Raw genomic sequence first — 24,664 nt, 5'->3', positions numbered from 1 at the left:
AACCTATGTGGCTCAAAAGCCTGTGGATTCAATTCCTACAGAAGCCAGTAAATATATTACAGGTGTGTATACCAAATATTAAATAAAATATTTTTTTCAGCAGGGCACACACACACAGCAGTGCTGTAAATGTTAAGAGTAAAACAGAATTGCATCTGTTAAGAGAACAAAAAAAAAAAAAAAAAAAAAAAAAAATGTTGAGCACACTTTGCTCCAAAAACAAACCCTTGTAATTACACCTAATACAGTGAACCCTAAAAGTCCTGTGTACGACAAATAATCACTGTAGCAATGGTGAAATTACCTTTCCAAATTGAAATTAGGCATTTATGGTTAAAACGGTTACCCCTTAAAATTTAGCAAGTCACATGAGTTTGCCGAATAAGGCAAATCAAATTGAAAAATAAAAATGTGAGGAACTAATTCTAAAGTGTTCGCGTACGATACGCAAACTTGAAGGGAAAAAAAAAAATTATATAGTATAGTTTAAGATGAGAATAAACACAAATGAAGTGAAAGCTTTATCTGGTACACACTGTTCACACCTATATTTCAAGTTTGGAAACGCATCTTTTCAAGCAGCAATACAAAAAAGTATCCATGAAGAATGCATAATCTCTGAAAAATTATGAAAATGTCCCTGCTACCAATACATCTCTAAATACAAAACTGGACTACCATATTGTTGCTTCTGTGTAAATAGCGAGAAGTCCATTTTCAAAACAGATAAATTTCAGTCCATAGGTGTGAATGGTATGATTGACAGTCTTTTTTTTTAATTTTTTTTATTTGTAGTAGTTGTTAAGTATCCTTAAACATGCAAGCCTCGTAGAAGGGGAGCCTCAAGGGCACCAGGGGTGGACTATAGCCATCCAGTTTACGCCAAAGCCGGAAAAGCCTCGGGATCATCTACGTCAGGAGCAGAAGTACTTAACTAGAATAGGAGAAAATGGAAAGGCAGGAAAATTAAAATTTAGCAGCTGAAATGTCCTGTCAACAAATTAGCTATTATATCTATTTTTTACTGCAGTTTATAAGATTTTTTTTCTATGATTAACATGCAACAATTTAGAATATTTCCCAGTAAGCAAACACAAACAAAAGATTAGTTTTTGTTGAATATTCTATAAAAGAGACATTAAGCACCTTTAAGGTGAAAATTGTGCTTGTCCTACGCTTCCTAGAGGCCTAAAAACAAATTCTGTAACTTGCAAATTAAACCGCTGGTTTAGGCAACTTGCAGTATTTTTGAAAACCTAAGGAGCAGCGAGAAGGCACAATTTCCCCCCCATCATGTGCATAATATACACTGCTGGAGTCCCTTTTAATGCAAAACTACTCTAACATCTTAAATTGCGATCTTTCATAATTAGCATAAATTATATGTACATACATCTCTCTCAACCCATAAGAATTTGCGCTTGCGCTGCCTAAGGGTCATCAACTAGGGGTGTCAGGATAGAAGAAAATGCTAAACAGCAATAGATCTGCATTCACTGCGCATATATACATTTTAAACACCACCACATACCAAACTCAACTAGAGAACAAAGTACTAGACTGTTACCTTATCAGGTCTAGGTCCACGAACTGGTCTTCCTCCACCAGCAACAGCAGGATTGCTGCCTGCTCCTACTGGTCCTCCTCCTCCTCCTGCTGCTGCAGCAGCTGCTGCTGCAGCTCCTGCTCCAGTTCCACGTCCACGACCACCTCGTCCTCCTCTACCGCCTCGCCCAGGACGGCCTAGATCTCCAAAGTTTATCTCAAGTTGGGAAGTGATGTCATTTGCAGGCTTACGGAAATGGTGATCCAGAGCATCAGCTTCAGCATGGACCTTAAAAAAATTAATAAATTTATTAACATACAAAATACTTTAAACAAAAGGTTTTGTACCAAGTATAACATTTATAGGGTTTTTAATACAAACAAAGAACAAAACACTCGTGATTCAAATAGAATTTTAAGCAACTTTCTAATTTACTCCTATAATCATTTTTCTTTGTTCTCTTATCTTTATTTGAAAAAGAAGGCATCTAAGCTAAGGAGCCAGTCAATTTTTAGCTCAGCACCCTGGACAGCACTTGTTTAATGGTGGGTGCATTTAGCCACCAATCAGCAAGAACAACCCAGGTTGTGAACCAAAAATGGGTTGTCTTCTAAACTTACATTCTTGATTTTTAAATAAAGATAGCAAGAGAATGAAAATGAATAGGAGTAAATTAGATAATTGCATGCTCTGAATGATAAAAGAAAAAAAAAAGTGTTCAGTGTCCCTTTAAACCTTCTAAAAAACAATTTGATGCAACAGCTTCTATTAAAGATTTTGTGCTGGGATTTCATGTGCACACAACCTACAGAGCATATGGCGTTAGACTGCATGCTCTCGTATTCACACACAGCTTGCAGCTGCTCAGCACGCCAGCGGTAACACGTATTGCAAACATTTTTCTAAATCACACATGAGATATACTGTTGTGCTTTTGTTCTTCACTAGAATGTCAGCTGTTAGGTCTAACCCTAAGCTTGTTCAAATTTCCTTTTATTTTGGGAGCTGTCTCATTTGTGTTAAAAATGTTAAACATATCGCTATTCAGGACATACAATTACAGCTGCAGGTGGTGTTACTTTTTAACTTTACGTTTAACGGATCCAATATTTTATTCATCCTGAAATAAGGATTAGTATTTAATTATGTAGTGTGAGGCCGGATATTCATGGCTGAAATGTTGATTTTATTTTTTGTCAATTAATTCCATTACTATAATCACAATGTCATGCGTTTCTGTGAGATTATTTTGGCCATTTTTTAATTTCTATCTAGAAGACATTATAAACATATTCCTGGTTTTATAGTTCTAAAGAAACTGAATGTGTGTCTGCATAAACAAATTAAAGTACAAAATGTTATAAAATAAACGAAGTTGAAAAATAAACCTTAAAATGATAATTAACCCCCCCACAAGCATAAGGTGTACACGGATGAAATTTACCTCCTCGATTAAATTTACCTCCTCGCTCTTGGCTTTGTGAAGGACAAAACCCTTTTTCCATTGACCGTCGGTTCCCTCATTTGGTTTGCGGATGTTAAATTCAACTTTTGCTCTCTCTTTATCTTGCATTGCCTTCCATTCATCCAGAGTCATTTCTTTTGGACCTTCTTCCTTAACCTCTTCGACTTCATTCTCCCTTTAACATATGCAGAATTATATTTTTACACAGAGAAAAAAAAAATAGTAGTTTTACAAGTAGATAACCCACCATTAACGGACAGACTTAAGCCCTGATTCTATAAAGCTCTAGGCTTTTGAGATACTATAAGAAATCTAAACCGTACTATGAAGCACCAGAACTAAATCCTACAAAGGCAGTGTTTACCTTGGGAACTGTGTTTCTAGCAAATGTGTGTTCCCTGTAAGTATGTGAAGGTGATGCATACATTACAATAGGGCTAAAAATTTTTAAAACAAATTTATTAAAATATGCAGTAAAAATTGTATTGCATAATCTCAATTAAAATTGTCAAGAAATTGTTCTGCAAAATAGTCTTAACGTGCATTTTCCTTATAGTAAAAATTGTTTCCCTGCCACTGCCAGAGATGAACAAGGGCTACCATGGGCGCAGTTGCAATTTCTCCTCTAGGTTTGGCGTATTCTATAAAAATTGCCCCCCCCCCCCCCCTGCAGTCTTGCTGTTTTTACCCAAACTAAAAAAAAAAAGTGTCAAGATTGTGACAAAATACGCAAAACACTTAAAATGACCCTAATAGAAAAAACATATATGAAGATATAGGTGATGGCAAGATACTTTAAAAAAAAAAACAAATTATGTAGTCAATACAAACCAGTTTACTCTGCTTTCAGTGTAAACTGTGCTCCCTGCTACCTTGACTTTCCATAGCAAAGTTTCCCTTCCCAGCAAGTTCTATTACTTTAATAGCACAAGTCTAGCAAGAACACACTATTAATGCCCTCCCTCCAGCAGGCTTTGTGGAATAGAGCAGTCTCAACGCTGGTGGCAAGACCGCGCTATAAAAAAATCAAGTCCCAAAAAAAGGCCAATGACATACAGGGTACGTCGCTGGTCCTTAAGGGGTTAATAGAATTCTCTGATTGCAGCCTTGTGAGTGCTGACGTGGAAAACCACGTTTGACCCAGCAAATGTGTTTAGAATCAAGCTCTAGAAATGACACTTGTGACCCAAGCACGAAATGAGTATCAACGTCACTCATTCTTTAAAGAGACAATTGTGTTTCTATCTTATTAGATGACTGACAAAACAGAGGACCCCTTGATGTTTTCCTAGTAAACTGCTTAATGAAGAAAGACTAAATGCCAATACAAAGTCAATCTGAAGAGTTAAAATGCACTTTAATCCTATGTCTTCCTATATAACTTCATTTACAGCTGCTATGTTGAAAGTAAATCTGAAAATCTGAAGGCTCTAAACAGGGACACATCTAAGGAGGGTGATTAGATATACATTACTTACTACAGTAAAAGGTTGTTTTTTTGTGCAAAAATGTGCTTTATAATAATTATGGGTTATGTATTCAAAATTTAATTTGATTATACTCTGCAGGCCCCAAACCAATTTAAAACAAACAGTATCTAAAACAAAGAAAAACTACTTTAAAGCTGCCCATAATTTAAAATTGGCCAATTGCTTTCTCTTAAAAAATAAATAAATATATATATATATATATATATATATATATATATATATATATATATATATATATATATATATATATATATATATATATATATATATATATATATATATATATATATATATATATATATATATATATATATATATATATATAAAATAAAAAACCATGCTGCAAGTTTCTTTATTAGCCTGCAGCTTATGCCACGCCTCAGGCAGCTCACGGTAGAACACCATTCTTTCAACAAGCTGACATTTTCACCTGTTAGCCAACAGCCATGTGGGCCAATCGGCATTATGTCAGATGGCTAGCATGCTATTGGCTAACATCAACTCATTGATAAAATAGAGTTCTGCCGTAGGCGACCTGAGGCACTCAGCGCAGCATAAGCCACAGGCAAATAAAGGAACTTTCAGCATGAAATTTTTATACTTCTAACTAAAATGTTCCCTTTAATGATTCAGAAAAGTTTGCAATTTACATGTATTATCAAATTTGCTTTGTTCTCACAGTATTGTTTGCCGAATAGGAAATATGGGTAGGTAGTGTCCATGTGTCTAGAGCAATGTATAGCGGGGAAACAGCAAATGTGTAACAATGTTAAAACGATTCTTACAAAACTTTTGTCATATAGTGCTTAGGTCACACACGCTCCTGAGCCTTCCTGCTTTATCAAAGGATTCAAAAGCACAACGTGAATGTGAGAATGTATAGTTTCATATCCCTTTAACGACCGCCAATATCGGCCAGTTGTTCAAATACCCACTTATGTGGCAGGACCCTGCTATATCTGCATGCCCCCAGAAGTGAGGAAGTGAGGCATACATAACTAGCACAGCTTTGCCAATGTTGGCAAAGCTGAGCTACTAAACCCCTTGACGACCTTGCGGCGTTCAGGGTACATGCTACTGCCCATAAGTCATAATGAATAGATTTTAAATTGGCATTCAAGTCAAAATGAAATCCCTCATAATATATTAGATTAGTTTGAAAAGCACAGCATTACAAACGTTTGCCCTAAAAACGCTGATGCTACTTTACCGATTCCTTTTCCGTTGTATGGGAACTATCAAGCTGTTGCATGCGTCTTTGCACATGCTCAGTGCTAGCCAGCAGTTATAAAATGCTGTACCATTCCTTCCTTAACTAGTGTAAAATCATAAAATAAACTTACTGTTGCCCTAATTTTCAGCGTTAGTGTCAAAGGAGAACAAAAACACAGCTCACTTGTTTTCAGAATCAGCAGCAGGCGTTTCTTCTGCTTCCGGTGCTTCCTCAGTGACGGCAGACTGGTCCAGCTCGCTAAGAATTAAACAAAGACTATGACCAGGTTTATCTAAAGAGTACATTATAGCTCTTACCACAACACAACATGCGTAAGTTTCACTACAACAAGCCTTGAAATATTAGCTTAAGCAACTGTTCCAACACAAACATCTAGTAGAAGGATGGTGTCCTAAATATGGCCACCAAGACTTAAGACTATTTAAAGGGACATACACTAGATTTTTTTTGCATACATGTTTTTTGATCCATTTATATAGCCTATACAGCTTCTTTTTTAAAAATATATATATATAGTTTTGTTTTTTTTAAAAAAACATTGTGCTGATTTTTAGACTCTTAAAGGGATACTAACCCCAATTTTTTTCTTTCATGATTTAGATAGAGCATATTTTAAGCACCTTTCTAATTTACTCCTATCATTAATTTTTCTTTGTTCTCATGCTATCTTGATTTGAAAAAGCAGTACTGTAAGCTTTAGAGCCGGACCATTTTTTGTTCAGCACCTGGGTAGCACTTGCTGATTTGTGGCTAAATGTAGCAAACCAATCAGCAAGCTCTACCAAGGTGCTGAACTAAAAATGGGCCGGCTCCTAACCTTTTATTACTGCTTTTTCAAATCAAGATAACATGAGAACAAAGAAAATTTGATAATAGAAGTAAATTAGAAAGTTGCTTAAAATTGCATGCTCTATCTGAATCATGAAAGAAAAAAAAATGTGGGGTTAGTGTCCCTTTAACCAAGCCCCAAAGTTTTAGAATACAGTTGTATACCTACTTCAGCTTGCTCCTGTTTGTGTAAAGAGTCTTCATATACAGAGGAAGGGGGTCTTTCTCTTTTTGCTATAGAACCACTTTCAGTCGGTGTTCCAGCTAACCTTTTTTAACAGAGCTAAACTGGGAGCTTTTAAGTTTTTAGACTGTTTTACACTGGATTTTTAGATCAGTATCTGCGCATCTTATTCTTTATAGCAGTGTAAAAAAATTAGAGTATACTGTCCCCTTAAGGAGATATATATAAATAAATTAAAAAAAAACATTTATTTCCTTCATTGATTTTTTAAATTCAATGAATGCAGATGTTTATTATATGGATCACTATAGACCACTGGTTTTCAAACCTGTCCTCAGGCCTCCGTAACAGGCCAGATTTTGTGGATATCTGAACTAGAGCACAGGTGAAATAATCAGCCGATTAGTGAGCATGGTTATTTTACCTGCTCTCATCCAAGGTAATCAAAAAACCTGGACTGTTGCAGAGGCCTGAGGACAGGTTTGAAAACCAGTGTTTTAGACAAATGATAAAATCAATAAGGATTTATAGGGCGTAAATATGAGTCATGTGTAAGAAAATGTACTTCCCATATACACAGGTATGCTGATAACCCTGTTCTAATGAAAAAGTCTATACAATTAGATTTAAAACTAACCTCATTTCATCCTTAACATTTCCCCAGTTGTGTTGTCCACTTCCGCCCCGTTTATCCTCATGCTTCAAGCCACTGAAATGTGAAGAACTAACCAAAATGAGTTATATTGTCAGTGTGTGGGTAATAATTTGGGAAACGCAAAGCAAATACAAGTAAAAAAAAAAAAATTCTGAAAACAAGACTTACGATCTGTCACTACCACTGTGCCTGTCAAATTCACGTTTTCCACGGGAGTCAAAGCCATCTCCTCCTCTGCCTAATCCACGTCCACGCCCGCCACGACCTCCTCTTCCTCCAAGCCCCCCACGGCCACGAATAGGTCTATCAATAATGGGTCTAAGAACAACAAAAAATAAATAAATACACGTGTGTGTGTGTGTGTATTCCCCATTGATATAAATATTACAAAAGCGTTTATAATATATATAATATTCATATTCAGGTTTACAGAAATATTGATGGCAGAACGTGCATCGCTACAAAATTTTGCAAGAGAATACAAAAAAAAAAAAAAAAAAAACACTGGGACTCTGGTAATCAACATTTACCACGTAAAATGTTTTTCAAATGACATTGTGCCTAAAAGGTCATTTTCTTCAGGTTTTAAAGTGTAAGTTATGATGTATGTAAACATGGCTTATAGCTATATAGGAAGATAAAAATATATACAAATGATTATAATAAGACTAATAAATATAACTACACCAGTAAAGAATAGTCTCACAGACACAAGATAGTTACAAAAGGTGTTACAAAAGTACATAAAATTATTATTTGTATGATTTTAGTCTAAGAATAAACGCTTTTGTAATATATCAAAGGGAATACTTACACCTTTGTTTCTTATCCTAAGCACTAAAATATTTGTTTTTTTTCCCTCTGGTTACAAACAATAAAATGTATTCTATAAGGATTCAAATACACCTTATAAAGTTTATTAATTTAATCTCGCACCCTCTAGACATATGTATCCTAGTCGTACAGTTGGGCAGTTAAATGGACAGTAAAAACCAAAATTAAACCTTCATGGTTTAGATGGAGTAAATTTAGGTAGCCTTATAGAAGCTCAGGAGCATGCATGTGTCTCCCACTGTACTGCAGCAGTAATGTTTATATTAATTATATACATTGCTGCAAACAAGGCTGTCCATAAAATACTGGACACACATTAATGCTCCTCAGCTTCTGAAGTCTACACTTCAACAAAGGATATTGAGAGAACACAAAAATGTAACAAGTCAGTTGAAGAGTTCCTTAAAACAGCATGCTCGGTCATCACGAAACCTTAGTCTTACATTTACCAACACTTTAAGCTTTTCATTTGAAGAAACAGTAAGCTCAGATTGTCCCCTTTCTCTGTAACTCTTAAAGAAACATTAAATAAAGTAGAATTGCACAATAAAAAAATGCAATAGCCATTAGACTGAATTTCAAATGGAGTAATTTTTTTTTCTATCAAATTTAAAAGTTACTTCCATTTTCCACTCTAGGATCTGGTGCCTCAACTGTGCAATACATACATACATATATACATACATACATACATATATATATATATATATATACACACACATATATATACATATATACATATATATATATATATATATATATATATATGTATATATATATATATATATATATATATATATACACATACACACATATACACACATATACATATACACACACACACATATATATATATATATATATATATATATATATATATATATATATATATATATATATATATATATATATACACATACATACACACACACATATACACACACACACACACACTCCTCTTTTCCTTCTACAGATTAATCTCCTCTTTTCCTTCTACAGATATTTTATACACACACATACATATACACACACAGTGGATAAAAAAAAAAAAAGTGTACACACCCCTGTTAAAATGTCAGGTTTCTGTGATGTAGTGTTTTATAACTGGGGATGTAGCTGTGTTCAGAAAGAACAATCACATTCAAAATCAGGTTAAATAAGAGTCATCACACACCTGTCATCATTTAAAGTGCCTCTGATTAACCCCAAATAAAGTTCAGCTGTTCTAGTAGGTCTTTCCTGACGTTTTATTAGTCGCATCCTACAGCAAAAGCCATGGTCCGCAGAGAGCTTCTAAAGCATCAGAGGGATCTCATCGTTAAAAGGTATCAGTCAGGAGAATGGTACAAAAGAATTTCCAAGGCATTAGATATACCATGGAACACAGTGAAGACAGTCATCATCAAGTGACGAAAATATGGTGCAACAGTGACATTACCAAGAACTGGACGTCCCTCCAAAACTGATGAAAAGACGAGAAGAAAACTGGTCTGGGAGGCTGCCAAGAGGCCTACAGCAACATTAAAGGAGCTGCAGGAATATCTGGCAAGTACTGGCTGTGTTGAATATGTGACAACAATCGCCCATATTCTTCTTATGTCTGGGCTATGGGGTAGAGTGGCAAAACTGAAGCCTTTTCTTACACACACAAAAAAAAACAACAACAAAAAAAAAAAAACACACACACATCAAGCCCAGTAAATTTTGCAAAAACACATCTGGTTTTCCAAAAGCATGTTGCAAAAGGTGTTCTGGTCTGATGAAACCAAAGCTGAACTTTTTGGTCATAATTCCAAAAGATATGTTTGGCGCACAAACAACACTGCATATCACCAAAAGAACACCATACCCACAGTGAAGCATGGTGGTGTCAGCATCATGATTTGGGGCTGTTTTTCCTTCAGCTGGAACTGGGGCCTTAGTCAAGGTAGAGGGAATAATGAACAGTTCCAAATACCAGTCAATATTGGCACAAAACCTTCAGGCTTCTGCTAGAAAGCTGAACATGAAGAGGAACTTCATCTTTCAGCATAACGACCCAAAGCATACATCCAAATCAACAAAGGAATGGCTTCACCAGAAGAAGATTAAAGTTTTGGAATGGCCCAGACCTGAATCCAATTCAAAATCTGTGGGGTTATCTGAAGAGGGCTGTGCACAGGAGATGCCCTCGCATTCTGACAGATTTAGAGTGTTTTGCAAAGAAGAGTGGGCAAATTCTGCCAAGTCAAGATGTGCCATGCTGAAAAACTCATACCCAAAAAGACTGAGTGCTGTAATAAAATCAAAAGTATTAGTTTAAGGGTGTTGACACTTATGCAGCAATATTTTATTTGTTTGTTTTTTATTTCCCTTAAAAAAAAATAAAAAAAAAATTCAGTTTGTTTTTCAATTGAGTTGTACAGTTTATAGGTCACATTAAAGGTGGAAAAAGTTCTGAAATGATTTATCTTTGTCTCGTTTTTTTACATCACAGAAACCTGACATTTTAACAGGGGTGTGTAGACTTTTTATATCCACTGTATATATTAATAAAAAAAAAAAAAAAAAAAAAAAACCTGCACATTGATAATACAAATAAATTTCAAACTGTATATCCAAGGCTGAGATCAATAATGAATTCACCTACGTACAGCCTCTGCAGGCATGTAAATGTAACATATGCAATATGCATATAGTACAGGGCTAAAAAATTCCACTAACCCACTAGCCATTGGCGAATGGAAATTGAAATGTGGCCGGTAGTGAAAGATAGTGAGTGACTGTTAAATCACCATCGCTCACTATTGAATGCTGGGTGTGTAGGTGCAGTAGTGAGATGCTGCTGTAAAGATGGGGCATCGGCTTGGAAGTAAAGCGTTGCCATGCTAAAAAGAAGCGCGGACGCATGGGGAGGCATAGTCAACAGGATTAAGGCTTATATGAGATAAATAGGGCCCTGGCGGCAATACAAAATAAGGGGACAGGAGGACATATGTAAATAGAGGCTGATTTGTCGTCGGTACCTATTAAAAAGGGACATTAGAGACTCCTTTTTTCTTTGCAGAAATGTTTTGTAGATTTATATAGCCCATAAAGTTGTTTTTTTTTTGTTAGTTTGGTGTTTTTTTTTTTTTTTTTATTGAGGTTAAAGGCACAATACAACGCAACTGTGAAAAGAATCAAAATATACACATTGTTGAAAACATAGTCATTTCTGTTGCATTACAGTAGAATCCAACCATGCAAAGATTAAGCTTAACCTCACTTTTTCACAAAAAAAAGAAAGAAGAAGAATTTTTCCTTCCTTTTCCCTGCTTTGGGATATTCTAAACATATATATAGCTTATTTTATAACATTGTTAATAATAAATATTAGATGAACAATAACATACAATGCTATGTAAGACAAGTAATAAAACTGCATACATGTTACAGATGATATAAGAGGTGAGGTACAATAAGAATAATTGGTCTGTCTGGTGAGACAAGGTTTCATATATGCACCGTACTTTTCTGCAATAAACTAGACACACGTTAAGTGGCCGGCGAGTCACATCAGGGCTCATCAGGCCATAGACATTTGAGGAGTGCACAATAAAGAAGAGTGCATTTGAAGGATCCAACCTCATAGTAAGTAGGAATGGAAGAGAGAAGAGGAGAGAGGAGAGAGAAAAGAAGAAAAAAAAAAAAAAAAAAAAAAAAAAAAAAGGGAAGGGGACATGTAGGGCCTGTAGCCATCAATCTTACTCGCTGCCTATTGACAGAATCAGTTCAGGTGTAGGTGTTTCCACTTTTCCCAAACTCCTGAATGCAAGAAGACTTTATTACGCTGAGTGAAGATTGGACCTTCCATTACTTCTAGATAGGACATAATTTTAGCTACTTCGCCCCATGTGGGTGATACCTGCTGCCTCCATAATCTCGCTATGGCCAGTTTAGCTGAGGTAAGTATATAAACAGAGAGTAAGGCCTCTGAGATTGTGGTTGTGCCTATACTTAGATGGAATAGGGCTGTTTGTGGGGAGGTTTCTAAGCAAGGGAGTAGATTTCTACATTTATGTGAGACTGCTTGCCAGAAGGGAGCCAATTTTGGGCACTCCCACCAGATATGAGCTGGCGAACCCACCATCCCGCACTTTCTCCAACATAGCGGAGAGTTGGTCTGTGAGATTTTGTATAGCCGGAGTGGCGTGAGATGCCATTGTGTGCAGACTTTAAGGTATAGCTCCAGAAGAGTAACACAATGGAGTGCTAGTTTGGTTAGGGACACTGCACGAGACCATTCATCTTGTTCTGCTCGAAAATGCAGAGCTTTTTCCCAGGCCAGTGTGTAGGCTGACTTGTAGTAAATAGGGGAATTCAGCAGGTCTTTGTAAGACACCGATAGCGATCTGGGTATCTTGATGTTATTACTCCATCTTTTTTCCCACGTAGTGGGTTGTCTGGGAGCCTGGTTCAAAAAACCCCAAGATTTAAGTAGGCTTTTTAGTCTCCAGAACTCAAATAAGAGAAGTTGGGACGGGTTGTAAATGTTGACAAATTGCACAGCTGTGATGGCTTGACCATTGACAAACAGGTCTGTCATGCGGTGAATACCATATTCCTGCCACAGGTGTGGGAGAAGGGTGAGGGGCAATCTGAGGGAGCGAGCGCAATTTATCCCAGAATCGGAGGTTATGAGAGATTATTACATTCTGGATATTGTAGGATGACCTAGTATGCTTGGGTAACCAAATGAGGTCTTGTAAGGTAAGAGGGCCAGGAAGCATGGACTGCTCCAGAGTTTGCCATTTATTTTTGACATCTGTGGTCTTCCACGCAAGGACATGGGAAAGTCTAGAAGCCTCCTGGTAGTAGGCTATGTTAGGGGCGCCTGCGCCCCCACTCAAGAGTGGTTGTTGGAGTATTCTGGTGGCAACCCTGGGGGGTTTGTTTTTCCAGATGTACTTATTACATATTTGCTGGAATTTGCCGATCAGAGGTTTAGGTACGGGGATAGGGAGTGACCGGAATAAGTATGTGAGCTTGGGGAGAAGAAGCATCTTAAATGCAGCAATACGCCCCATCCAAGAAATGCATGGAACACTCCATTTATCAACGCTGGACTGAAACTGCTGCAGGAGGGGGTAGAAGTTAGATTCGATAATAGTGGGAATGCTACAAGAGAGGTAAACTCCAAGGTGTTTTATCCTCTGCTGGGACCAGTTGAATGGGTATCGGCGCTGGAGTTCAGCAAAGTCAGCTCCTGATATGTTGATGGTGTAGGCCTCTGTCTTACCGATGTTGAGCTTATAGTAGCTAATCTGCCCAAACCTATCTAGTAACTCGAACAGTGCCGGGAGGGAATGAAGAGGGTCGCTCAGAAATATGGATAAATCATCCGCGAATAGTGCGGTTTTTTGGAGGGTGCCCTCTAGTACTATTCCCCGGATTTCAGGGCTCTCTCTAATCGCCTCAGCCAACGGTTCCATGACTAAGGCGAAAAGTAGCGGAGATAGGGGGCACCCCTGGCGTGTCCCATTTGTTATTGGGAAGGTCGGGGATCAGAAACCTAAACCTCTAACCGAGGCCAAAGGGGCCGTGTAGAGGGCTCTAACACAAGAGCTGAAACCTGGCGGGAAATCGAATTTGCTGAGGACCTCAAAAAGATATGTCCAGTTGACCCTATCAAAAGCCTTTTCGGCATCTAAGGCTAGGGTCGCGCAGGGGAGATTGCGTCTCTTGGTTTCAAAGTATATGTTGAGGATCCGGCGGGTGTTGTCTGGACCCTCCCGGCCTGGAGTGAAGCCCACCTGATCACCGTCTAATAGAGACGGGAGAACTTTGTTCAATCTGGAGGCCAGTAACTTCGCCAGCAGTTTCACATCTACATTGATCAGTGAAATGGGGCGGAAGTGTTCGCATAATTGGGAGTTTTACCCGGCTTTGGAATAGTTACTATGGTCGCCTCCAGTAATTCCGACGGAAGAGAGCTAGACTGTCTGGCTAAGGAACATACTCTGTTAAGGAGCGGGGCCAGCTGGAGGCGAAACGTCTTGTAGAAAAGAGCTCCAAATCCGTCAGGCCCCGGAGCTTTGTGGGATTTTAGGGATTTAATGACATAAAGGACTTCTCTAGAAGTGAAAGGAGCATCGAGCAGATTTCTCTGGTCTTCCGACAAGGTCGGTAGAGAGAGGGTGTCCAGAAAACCCTGAATGTGTTGTTCGTTCGGGGCAGCGTGGGCAGGGTTACTGGCTAGGTTATAAAGCGAAGAGTAGTAGGAAGCGAAGGCCTTCCCTATGTCTGCTGGGAGGCGAACTACTCCTTGGGGTGTTTTGATGTATGGGATACGAGCTTCAGCTGTTCTTTGTTTGAGTTTGTTAGCCAACAACCTATCGGCTTTGTTTCCCTTGGCATAAAATGCTTGTTTGAACCTCTGGGTCTGCGCTTGGAGATTTTTTAATTCTATGGCTGCAATTTTTGCTTTAGTGGCTTCAATTTGGATAAGAACTTGGGGGTCTAACGACGCTACATGAAGTGTATTCAGGTTCCTCAGGGAAACATGGAGCTGGGCAAGCGAACTGCCTGTCTGTTTCTTGTGTTCTGTGTGCAGTTTAATAAATACTCCTCTTAGGTATGCCTTGAGGGTACTCCACAGGCAGAAGTCATTTACTGCTCCATTGTCATTAACGCTTAGGAATTCGGAAATCTCTTTCCGAATTAGGGTGATCCGTTCTGGGTTGGAAATGAGGTATTCTGGGAGTGCCCATGAGGATCTGAAAGGTGTACTGGTGGGGGATTTCAGGGTAAGCTGAACTGAGGAGTGGTCGGACCAAGTGCACTCAGGCATGTGCACCGACTGGACCGAGTCTAGGAGTCTAGGTTCACAGAAGAAGTAGTCAATCCTGGTATAGGTGTTGTGTACTTTAGAGTAGTAGGAATAGTCCTTAGTGGAGGGATGGAGGGAACGCCAGATGTCAAACAAATTATGTTGGGCCAGAAGATTATTGAATTGTTTGGCATTTCTGGTGGTTTGTTTGTCGCAGGGTTTGAGTTTGGGAGAGCGTCTATCTAGTGAAGGATCTAAGAGCATATTAAAATCCCCCGCTAGTAGCAGGTTCTGGGTTTTATGAGAGGTCAGCAGTCTTAGAAACTTCCTGAGGGCTCGTATTTGCCCTGAATTAGGGACATAATAATTGGCTAGAGTAAATGGAATGTTGTCTAGTCTACATGTCAGTATAAGGAATCTGCCCCTTGGGTCCTTGTAAGTTTCTAATTTCTCAAAGAGTATGGATTTATGTACCAAAATAGCTACTCCCTTCGATTTCCCTGAGAATGAGGCTGTCTCAACTACTGGGAATTGTTTACTATGAAAGGGTATAGGGGAACCATCTGCCCAATGAGTCTCCTGGATAAAGGCTATTTTAGCTTTAGTGCGTGCAAGATAGTTAACTAATCTGCTTCTCTTGTCAGGAGCATTAAGCCCTCTAGTGTTGAGTGAAGTGCAGGTATAGGACATGTTGCGTTTGGGAGAAGATGGGTAAAGAGAAAGCAGGGAATAAGAAGAGGGGACAAGAGAGAGAAGAGGAAAAAAAAAAAAAAAAAAGAAAGGGGAGGGAGAGGTTAAATCTAGAAAGCAAAGGGAGAGGAGAGGACTAGAGCAAAGGAATAAGAGCAGTAGGAGGTTGGTTGTCTTTGGACTTCTGTTAAGTCCCAAATAGGTGCAAAACTGAATACAATGTATGGCAGTACAAATGGTTTGAGAGATAAATATTGCGGTATAGTCAAGAGAAACCGCTTCAATCGTCTTCCCTATTAAGGGAGGCTTGGAAGTAAAGCGTTGCCATGCTAAAAAGAAGCGCGGACGCATGGGGAGGCATAGTCAACAGGATTAAGGCTTATATGAGATAAATAGGGCCCTGGCGGCAATACAAAATAAGGGGACAGGAGGACATATGTAAATAGAGAAGGCTGATTTGTCGTCGGTACCTATTAAAAAGGGACATTAGAGACTCCTTTTTTCTTTGCAGAAATGTTTTGTAGATTTATATAGCCCATAAAGTTGTTTTTTTTTTTGTTAGTTTGGTGTTTTTTTTAAATGCATAGTTTTGCTTAGTTTCAAAAAAACATTGCCGATTTTAAGACTCCTAATCAAGCCCCAAAGTTTTATAAGAATACCGTCAGTTACCTTCTCCAGCTTGCTCCTGTTTGTGTAAAGAGTCTTTTCATATGCAAATGAAGGGGGAGGGGGAGTGTCTTATTTCCCACTTGCAGTGGGCTTTCCAGCTACCTTTTCAACAGAGCTAAACTGAGAGCTTCTAAGTAAGTTTTTAAACTGTTTTATACTGGATTTTTATATCAGTATCTGTGCATCTTATTCTTTATAGTAGTGTCTATTACATGCAGTTATATGAAAATGGGTGTATACTGTCCCTTTAAGTAACATTTCTGATTTTAGGTGGGAGAGTTTTGGAGCTGTATACATAAAATCTCAAGCTACCTTTTTGTTCAAGTTTTTAAGGGTTTGTCAGAGGTTTTTGCTTTCAGATATCCTAGTCATGTTGCAAAGTAGGAGAATGTTCAAAACATTAATTTAAAGGAATATTGTGAATAAATACACATAGAACAGTTAATTTTAAGCGATAATGTATTCAGGCAAGCAGCTGATAAGGTATTTTGTATACACAGTAACTGCAGGGACACTCTTCTAGCCACAGCGCCACTACCTCTATTACAGTTTTCCATAGCAAATACTGCAGTATTGAGAAGATAAGTATACGTGGCAGTTTCCGCAGGCAAAATCAACTATTTAAAATGATTGCCCCCTTTATCAAGCTAAAGGCCACCCATGTCCAGGTTACTACCCAAGAAGAAGGAAAAAAAAAATAAAAAAAAAAATTGGACACTAAACAGATTTGTTTCCTTTCCCTGCTACCTTAGATTGAACCTGCCCTTTTTTGCATAACTTTGCATCATGCAAGAGTGAGACTTTGCCAAATTGACAGCAAATGTATATATTTGTAATCATGTTATTAAAAAGGACTTCATTTGCTGTGGTTCAAAATAACAGATATTAAAATTACTACACAATAAGGTGTTTAACAATGGTAAAACATATGCAAAGAGGGGCTGGCGTATTGGGCGGTATCAGTGGTGAGTACGATTTTGGCCTGGCTAGTAGACTTGACGTTTTGAGCACTGGCATATAAGGACAACTAAAACATGACAGGGGAAGACAAATCTGTTTATATATATATATATATCTATATCTAAGGATCCAGAAAGTGGTGTTTGTATATACAGATATATGGAGAATAGCCCAACAGGTTAGGAGCCAGTTGCTTCCTAGCTCCTGGTTTTATCGAGCCCTGAAAACAAGGTACCCAAACTGTCCTGAACAGGCCAGAATTGCAGCACAAGTGATCAACAACTGTTATGGAACCTGTTCTCTTCCAAGATTATCCTAAAATATGGCCTGTTAAGGAGTCGTGAGGACTCAAATTGAGAATTTCTGAACTACATTATAAAATGAGGATTTTATTTTTAAATGCAACCCATGCAAAGGGCTACAGTGAAAATAATCATGCCGTCACAACATCCCCATGCCACTACCGAAAACAATACATGCCACGATCATTTGTACAGCCTTATACGTCCAGAGTATGAACTACCAAACAGTATCACAATCAAGTCATCCATATCAGCTACTTGTATAGGCTTCACTCATTTCTTGGGGAAAAAAAAGCTGTTAACCCATAAGGGGACATTATTATCCAGCTGCATGCTATAGGCCCAGTCATTACCAATCTAGCCCTCCACATAAATGCAAATCATCTATGAATGTATCCTTACTGAAGTATTTTCTCATATGCTTGAATATATATATTTATGGTAAAGTCCAGCACCAATTTCCTTTAGGTAGATGGGTGCAAGCTACCTCTGTCTCACTCAGACAGGTATTGATAAAGATATAGAATTGGCTGCAGCACTCAAATTCGTTTTAGAAATTTTATTACAAGCAGTGAATAAAATTTATAAAAAGAATTTTGGAGTGCTGCAGTATATGTATTTTTTTATTATTTGTCAAGCCCTGACCTACAAACCTGTGTAATTCTTAAATGCAAAGCTTAGCCAACAACTTATCCATATGTACTTATTGGATAACTTTATAGCAATTCACTTAAATAGTTTATGATCCTGACGCTGTATTTCATTAAAAATTAATAAAAAAAACACTACAAGCACAACCTACACAATATTTTTTAGAAAATCTCCCAATTTTTATATTACCTTTTCATCAGCTGTTGAGTGTGTAATATAGATTTGTGTACAAAATATTTCATTATACTCAAACCTTTACCAACCGTGAAAGCTTAAACACCCTTTACCTGTCCACAGAAAACTCTCCTCCTTCTCCTCCCTTCTCTTCTGTTGGTTTGTCAAAGCGACGTTCACGTGGTGGCCTCCTATCCGTTTGTCTTCTGTCAATGGGCTTAAGTTCACCTTGGGGTGCCTGTGGAGACGATTGCTGGGGTTGAGGCGGTTGCTGGTCGGGCCTCCTGCCAACCCTCCTGATGCCTGTCAGAGAAATAAAAGAAAATGAACACCAAACAAACTTTGCACTGCTGAGTGGTGACAACCGTAGGCAGTCATGTTCGACAAACTAGCTGAGCTTTATTTAAAGGGACAGTCTACCATAGAATTGTTATTGTTTTAAAAGATAGATAATCCCTTTATCACCCATTCCCCAGTTTTGCATAACCAACAGTTATATTAATATACTTTTTAACTCTGTGATTACCTTGTATCTAGGAACCTTCTTCCAGCCCCCTGATCACATGACTGTGACTGTTTATTATCTATTGTCTTAAATTTAGCATTGTTTTGTGCTAAATCTTAAATAACTTTCTGTGCCTGAACACAGTGTTATCTATATGACCCACGTGTACTGTCTGTCTCTTTGTGTTGAAGAGATTTAAAAAGCATGTGATAAGAGGCAGCTCTCAAAGGCTTGGAAATTAGCATGAGCCTACCTATGTTTAAACTAAAAATACCAAGAGAAAAAAAAGCAAATTTGATGATAAAAGTAAATTGGAAAGTTGATTAAAATTCCTATCCGAATAATGAAAGTTAAATTTATACTAGACTGTCCCTTTAAAAACACAACTAAAAAGCAAACCATAAACAGGTTAGGTGTAATTGCTCATTTTAAAGACACTGCGTGCTTATACATCTTACAGCAAAGGAACACGAAACCCCATTTTTTTTTTCTCTTTCATGTTTTAGAAACAGCATGCAATTAAATTCCAATTTACTTCTATTATCTAATTTGCTTCATTCTCTTGATATTCTTTGTTAAAAAGAATTTCTAGATAGGATCAGTAGCGGCTGCACATAGATGCCTTGTGGTATTGCCCCCCCCCCCCCCCATGTGCATTGCCATTTCTTCAACAAAGATACCTAAAGGATGAAGCAAATAATATAAAGTTGCTTAAAATTGTATTCTCTATCTGAATCATGAATGAAAGTTTGAGTTTCATGTCCCTTTAACAGGTAAGCAATGAAGCTTTATGGCAGCTCATTGGCAGAGGTTCCCCTATCAATCTGATCAGCGAGAAAGGTAGAATAGCAAATTAAAAAATCTCATTCAAAAGACTATTTACCAATATAATCTGAAGAATGATACACTACTATTTTCTCTTTTTACCCCTTCTAAAGTTCCAATGTAAACAAACGAGTAAAAATTGAAATCAGGCTATCATTTGTGACCGTGTGATTTCAATGATGGGATTAGGTCAGTGCCTATGATGCTTGGCATGACCCCAGCCCACAATCCCATATAGGAAGAAGCTAGGTTCTCAGGACAGCCGAACGGTGCTAAAGCCAAGCACAGTTAGGATGGCATAGAACGTCCTAACCATGGGAAAGGGGTTAAAGCTATTTTAATACATGATAGTAAGTACAATAACCCAGTCTCCAAATACAAAACTACTTAAAGGGACAGTAAAGTCACAATTAACCTTCCATGGCTTAAATAGAGCACTTCATTTTAAACAACTTTCTAGTTTACTTCTATCATCATATTTGCTTTTGTTCTCTTGTCATGCTCTGTTGATGAGTAAACCTAGGTAGGTTTAACCCCTTAATGACCACAATGTACCCTGTATGTCACTGGTCCTTAAGGGTTTTTTCTTGACATAATAGCACAAGTCTAGCAAGAACATGCTATTAATGGACTCCCTCCAGCAGGCTTTGTGGAATAGAGCAATCTCAACGCTGGTGGCAAGGCCGCGCTATAAAACAATCAAGTCCCAAAAAAAGGCCAGCAACATACAGGGTACGTCGCTGGTGCTTAAGGGGTTGAAGGGATAGAAAAGGTCAAAATTAAACTGTGCATGGGTGTATTTCAATTTGAAACAGCATGTTTGCAATATACTTCCATTAAAGGGACATTAAACACTTTGAGATGGTAATATAAAATGATAAATTGTATGTGTATGTATATATATAAAAAAAAAATTATTATAAATATAAACAACTCTGCAATATACTTTCATTATTTATTTTGTCCTCTTTTCCTGTAATTCCATTCTGAAATTGTGAGCATTTCAGTTCCTGTTAGAAATGGAAGTGCAGAACACTGTTAAATCCAGCACAACCATTGGCTGCACACTCTAGTGACCTATTTATAACTGTCTCTAATTGGCTACAGCAGAGAAGGTAACACAAGTTACAACATGGCAGCTCCCAGTGTTTTATAGACACTAAAACTTTACACTTATTTTGTCACTTTTTAAATAACTAATGAAACTTTAAAAAATACATCTACATGTTAGTCATGGACTAATCTTTTCTTTGCATCATTCTATCTAGCATGTATTTAGTGTTTAATGTCCCTTTAACAAAAATGCTTCTAATGTTATCACTTTTTCTGTGGTATACGCCAGGGGGCAAAAAATGTGTTTAAAATTTAGGAGCCAGAAAGTGGTATTTCTATATAGATATATGGAGAATAACCCAAAAAGTTAGAGGAGCCATGGGTAAAATTGTAGGAGCTAGTGGGTTTGTCGAGCCCTGGCATACGCACATATCCTGCAAGGACCTGTGCACCTGCATTCAAACAGCATGCCTGCTCAGAGAGGTGTTTTGCTTCTGAAGTTGTCATTTGTGTCATACAAGCTACCGCTGACCTGAGAAGGTGTGGTATTTGAATACTGGTGCGCCGGCCCTCACAGGATGTGTGCTGCAGCTACACAGTAGTAAAAACTTACAAGAAGCATTTTTTCTAATAGAAGTATATTGCAAAAATGCTTCTATTTCAAATTGAAATGCACATTTAATTTTGCACACTAGCACACCCCTGGGCTCTTTTTAAATCTACCTAGGTTTACTCATCAACAGAGGATAGCAAGAGAACAAAGCATATGTCATAATAGAAGTTGGAAAATATTTAAAACTGTATGCTTTTAAAATGAATGTAAATTTTGATTCTAAAGTGCCAGGTTTTTAAAAATTCGATTAAAAACAGGGGCACTTTAATTCATAAAAATTTACATTTCACTCCTGTTAAAAAAAAAAACAACTTACCTTTTAATCTTGACAGCAGCTCCAGCTTCCTCCGCCAGTCGCAAAGCCTCTTCCTGGGTCTAAAATGCGGAATCCGGCTTCCTCCAATCACTGTGTAAAATCAGACACTGATTCCCGGGGGGGGGGGGGGGGGGAGCTGTGATTGGAGGATGACCGATCCATCATTTCTGACATCAGAAATGGCTTTGCGGTGACCGGAGGAAGCTGGAGCTAATGTCAAGTTTAAAAAGGTAATTTTTTTTTCACAACAGGAGTGAAATGTAAATTTTGATGAATTAAAGTGCCCCTCTGTTTTTAATCGAATTTTTAAAAAACGGGCACTTTAGCATCAAAATTTACATTCACTTTAATCATGAGTTTAATTTTTTACTTTACTGTCACTTTACGACAATTACCTAAAGTGTATTTTCTGCCAATGATGTTTGTCTATTACAGGGCTTTTAAAATGCCAGAAGCTGTGGCTTTAAGAAATAAATTCTACAAATACCTAAAAAAAAAAAAAAAAAAAAAAAAAAAAAAAAAAAGTGTCAACCCCTGATTTTTTGGTAAATAAAAAACAATGGCAACAATTTGATTATAAAAACTAAAAAATGAGCTCCAGTAATTCAGATTACTCACGTTAGCAAGTAAATAAAAAATACACACCATGGCATCTTTTACAATGTATAATAGGATTGTCATACCTAGTGGATGTGATATTTACTTTTTTTGTAGTTTGCATTACTACTTGTACAAATCTTTAATTGGACACAATATTACTGGTCAACTGTACTAGTAAATATCAGAGCACATCACAAAGTAACCACTAGAATAGAATTTCATTCCCCTGTAAGAAGCAAAGGTTAGTTACTTAGCATTTTGACATGAGACATACTACTACAAATGGCTGCATGAACTTTCTAAACACATGTATGTTACAATGATTGACAGCACACCCTGTGCAGTGGGGTGTAGATTATCAGTACTACTACTTCAGGACTGGCACAGACAACAGCTGCTGAAATTGGTAAAATGGTGTAAATTGAGCCGGGAATGAAGAATATCCTAGAAAAGTTTGCTATGTAAAACATAATTGCATGCCTATATACACACACTGTATGTATACAGTTTACAGATATTTCTCTTAAGTTTTAGAATTGGGTGTGGTTACAAAAAAAAAAAAAATAGCTGACTATGAAAAACATAAGCACTTTACTTTCAACAATGCCTTCCACACCCATTAAATAGAACCTAACAGGGGCTTATGTCTGACAAAACTAGTCAGTATTGCTAGACATGCAAACATACTTTATGCCAATGATAAACACAAAGCAAAAATAACTATTCTCAAGCAAGGGGCAACAGCAGAAATGTATATATGAATATAGAAAAATAGAAAAGTTCTGTTCTAAATGTGAAGGTTATCTATTCACACTAATTCAATTAACTTTTGCTAGCAGGTTATACAGTAGGGAGTTAAACTTTTAAGGAATTCATTTGAAATAATATAAAATCCTTAAATATTTAAAATGAACTTCTTTTATATTTACAATTATATTCAAGGTTAGATTTTTGCAACTGAGCACAAGTTTATTCTCCTTTCAGACATCAGTATTCAGAAAGACCCCCCCCCTCATTGTTCCAGACACTACACTACTGGTGAGAAATGTATAACCACATGGATGATAAAACAAGGATATGGTAAAGTGAGCTGCAATATACTGCTACTAAAATAACTGGCTAGGAACAGGGAATACAAAGCATGGTTATTTCACTCACTGGATTGCAGGACTAATATGCAATCATTGTTATGCAACGTGCTGCAGTGAACTCTGTCAATGTTTTATTTACTTTCTGACTTTACAGCAACAACTAATCAGACTGTTTACATTTGTTGCGTCTGCTGCGATCAATAATATGATTGGATCACAAGTTTGATAGTGTTAACCCTTGGTGCGACATCCCACGTGCTATTTAGCATGGGGCTCACTCCCAGCACACAGCAGCGTTCAGATACTGTGCTGTTATGACAACCCCAAGCACACCCCTCCCCCCCCTTGTCAGCACGTGGTGCAGGGCCAGGCCTCGGCAGCCAATCTCCCGCCACAAGCCTCTCCTACTGACAGGAACAGCGCAACACGTGCAGCCCCAGCACAATTCCCTTCACTACTACAAGGTGTAAAATAAGGCAAAGGACCTAAAGCTGCAGCCCCTGACCTTGCAGCTGATACACTGACATCAAACAATTTCTATAGGTACCATGCGACAGTATGTAGGGTAATAAAGGTTAGACCATTTCACCCGGGTCCTTGCCAGGTCTGCCCATTACATTGTCCTGCAAGCGTCTCTTACACAGATCTGTATTAGATCTAATTAATAAACGCAGCTCTACGTCAGATCAACCGACGCTGCACAAGTCCTTACCAGTGAGTAAATGTATAAATAGTAAGGGCCTAAGCCTGCTCCGTCTAGTCGGAGTCTCCGCAGTTTACTAGGTTTCAATGCCACTCTCACCTTCCTTCTTGAGGGCTACGGGCGGCTGGCTCTCCTCCTTTTTATCGGGCAGAGGGTTCTTCCTTTCTTTCTGAGACTCTTTTTTGAGTTGCTTGGCGGCCTGGGCTGCAGTTTTTCCAGATCCCTGGCCCGGTCCCCCGACACTCTCCTTCTTCTTGTTCTCGGCCGCCTTCAATACCTCGAAGGGGTCGCTTTCGTCGTCAAATAGCTGGTCAAACCTATTGGTGACGACGCAGCCGAAGCCTTCCTGTAAATGACCGGGCATGATGGCCCCTTAAGAGGTGGATGTTCCTCCGATTCTACGAGGCCTGGAGCGATGAGCTCGCTTGCTAGTAAGCCAAAAGATGGCTGGGAAAGAGGCTGTCTTCTCTTCCGGCGCGATAGACA

General features: G+C 38.0%; 1 protein-coding gene across 5 annotated transcripts; it reads right to left on the bottom strand.

Annotated features, from left to right (window-relative positions):
- Nucleotides 1-508: 508 nt before the first annotated feature.
- On the bottom strand, nt 509-24,664 carry SERBP1 (SERPINE1 mRNA binding protein 1). Of its 5 annotated transcripts, none has more exons than XM_053693378.1 (8): nt 24,278-24,664; nt 18,586-18,775; nt 7,571-7,720; nt 7,385-7,456; nt 5,898-5,972; nt 3,009-3,186; nt 1,568-1,834; nt 509-934 (listed from the first exon to the last, which is right to left on the bottom strand). In XM_053693378.1, the coding sequence occupies exons 1-8, from the start codon at nt 24,540-24,542 to the stop codon at nt 878-880; spliced, it is 1,254 nt and encodes a 417-aa protein (XP_053549353.1). In that variant the 5' UTR covers nt 24,543-24,664; the 3' UTR covers nt 509-877. The 5 variants fall into 5 exon arrangements, with proteins under 5 accessions (XP_053549353.1, XP_053549351.1, XP_053549352.1 ...); XM_053693376.1 differs by having other exon boundaries at nt 2,991-3,186; nt 24,278-24,663; XM_053693377.1 differs by having other exon boundaries at nt 7,385-7,471; nt 24,278-24,662.

Source organism: Bombina bombina, chromosome 10 (genome assembly GCF_027579735.1).
Source record: "Bombina bombina isolate aBomBom1 chromosome 10, aBomBom1.pri, whole genome shotgun sequence".
In the NCBI taxonomy this organism is placed as follows: Eukaryota; Metazoa; Chordata; class Amphibia; order Anura; family Bombinatoridae; genus Bombina; species Bombina bombina.
Note: the sequence above shows the minus strand (reverse complement) of the source record. Positions and strands in the feature narration are given on the sequence as shown.

Bases quoted from the DNA above. Each gene is read 5' to 3' on its own strand.
- SERBP1 (XM_053693375.1), bottom strand. From the start codon at position 24,542: ATGCCCGGTCATTTACAGGAAGGCTTCGGCTGCGTCGTCACCAATAGG. The intron at 7,472-7,570 runs GTAAGTCTTGTT...CATTTTGGTTAG, and splicing joins CACAGTGGTAGTGACAGATC to TTCTTCACATTTCAGTGGCT. The intron at 1,835-2,990 runs GTAAATTTCATC...AATTTTTTTAAG, and splicing joins AGGTAAATTTAATCGAGGAG to GTCCATGCTGAAGCTGATGC.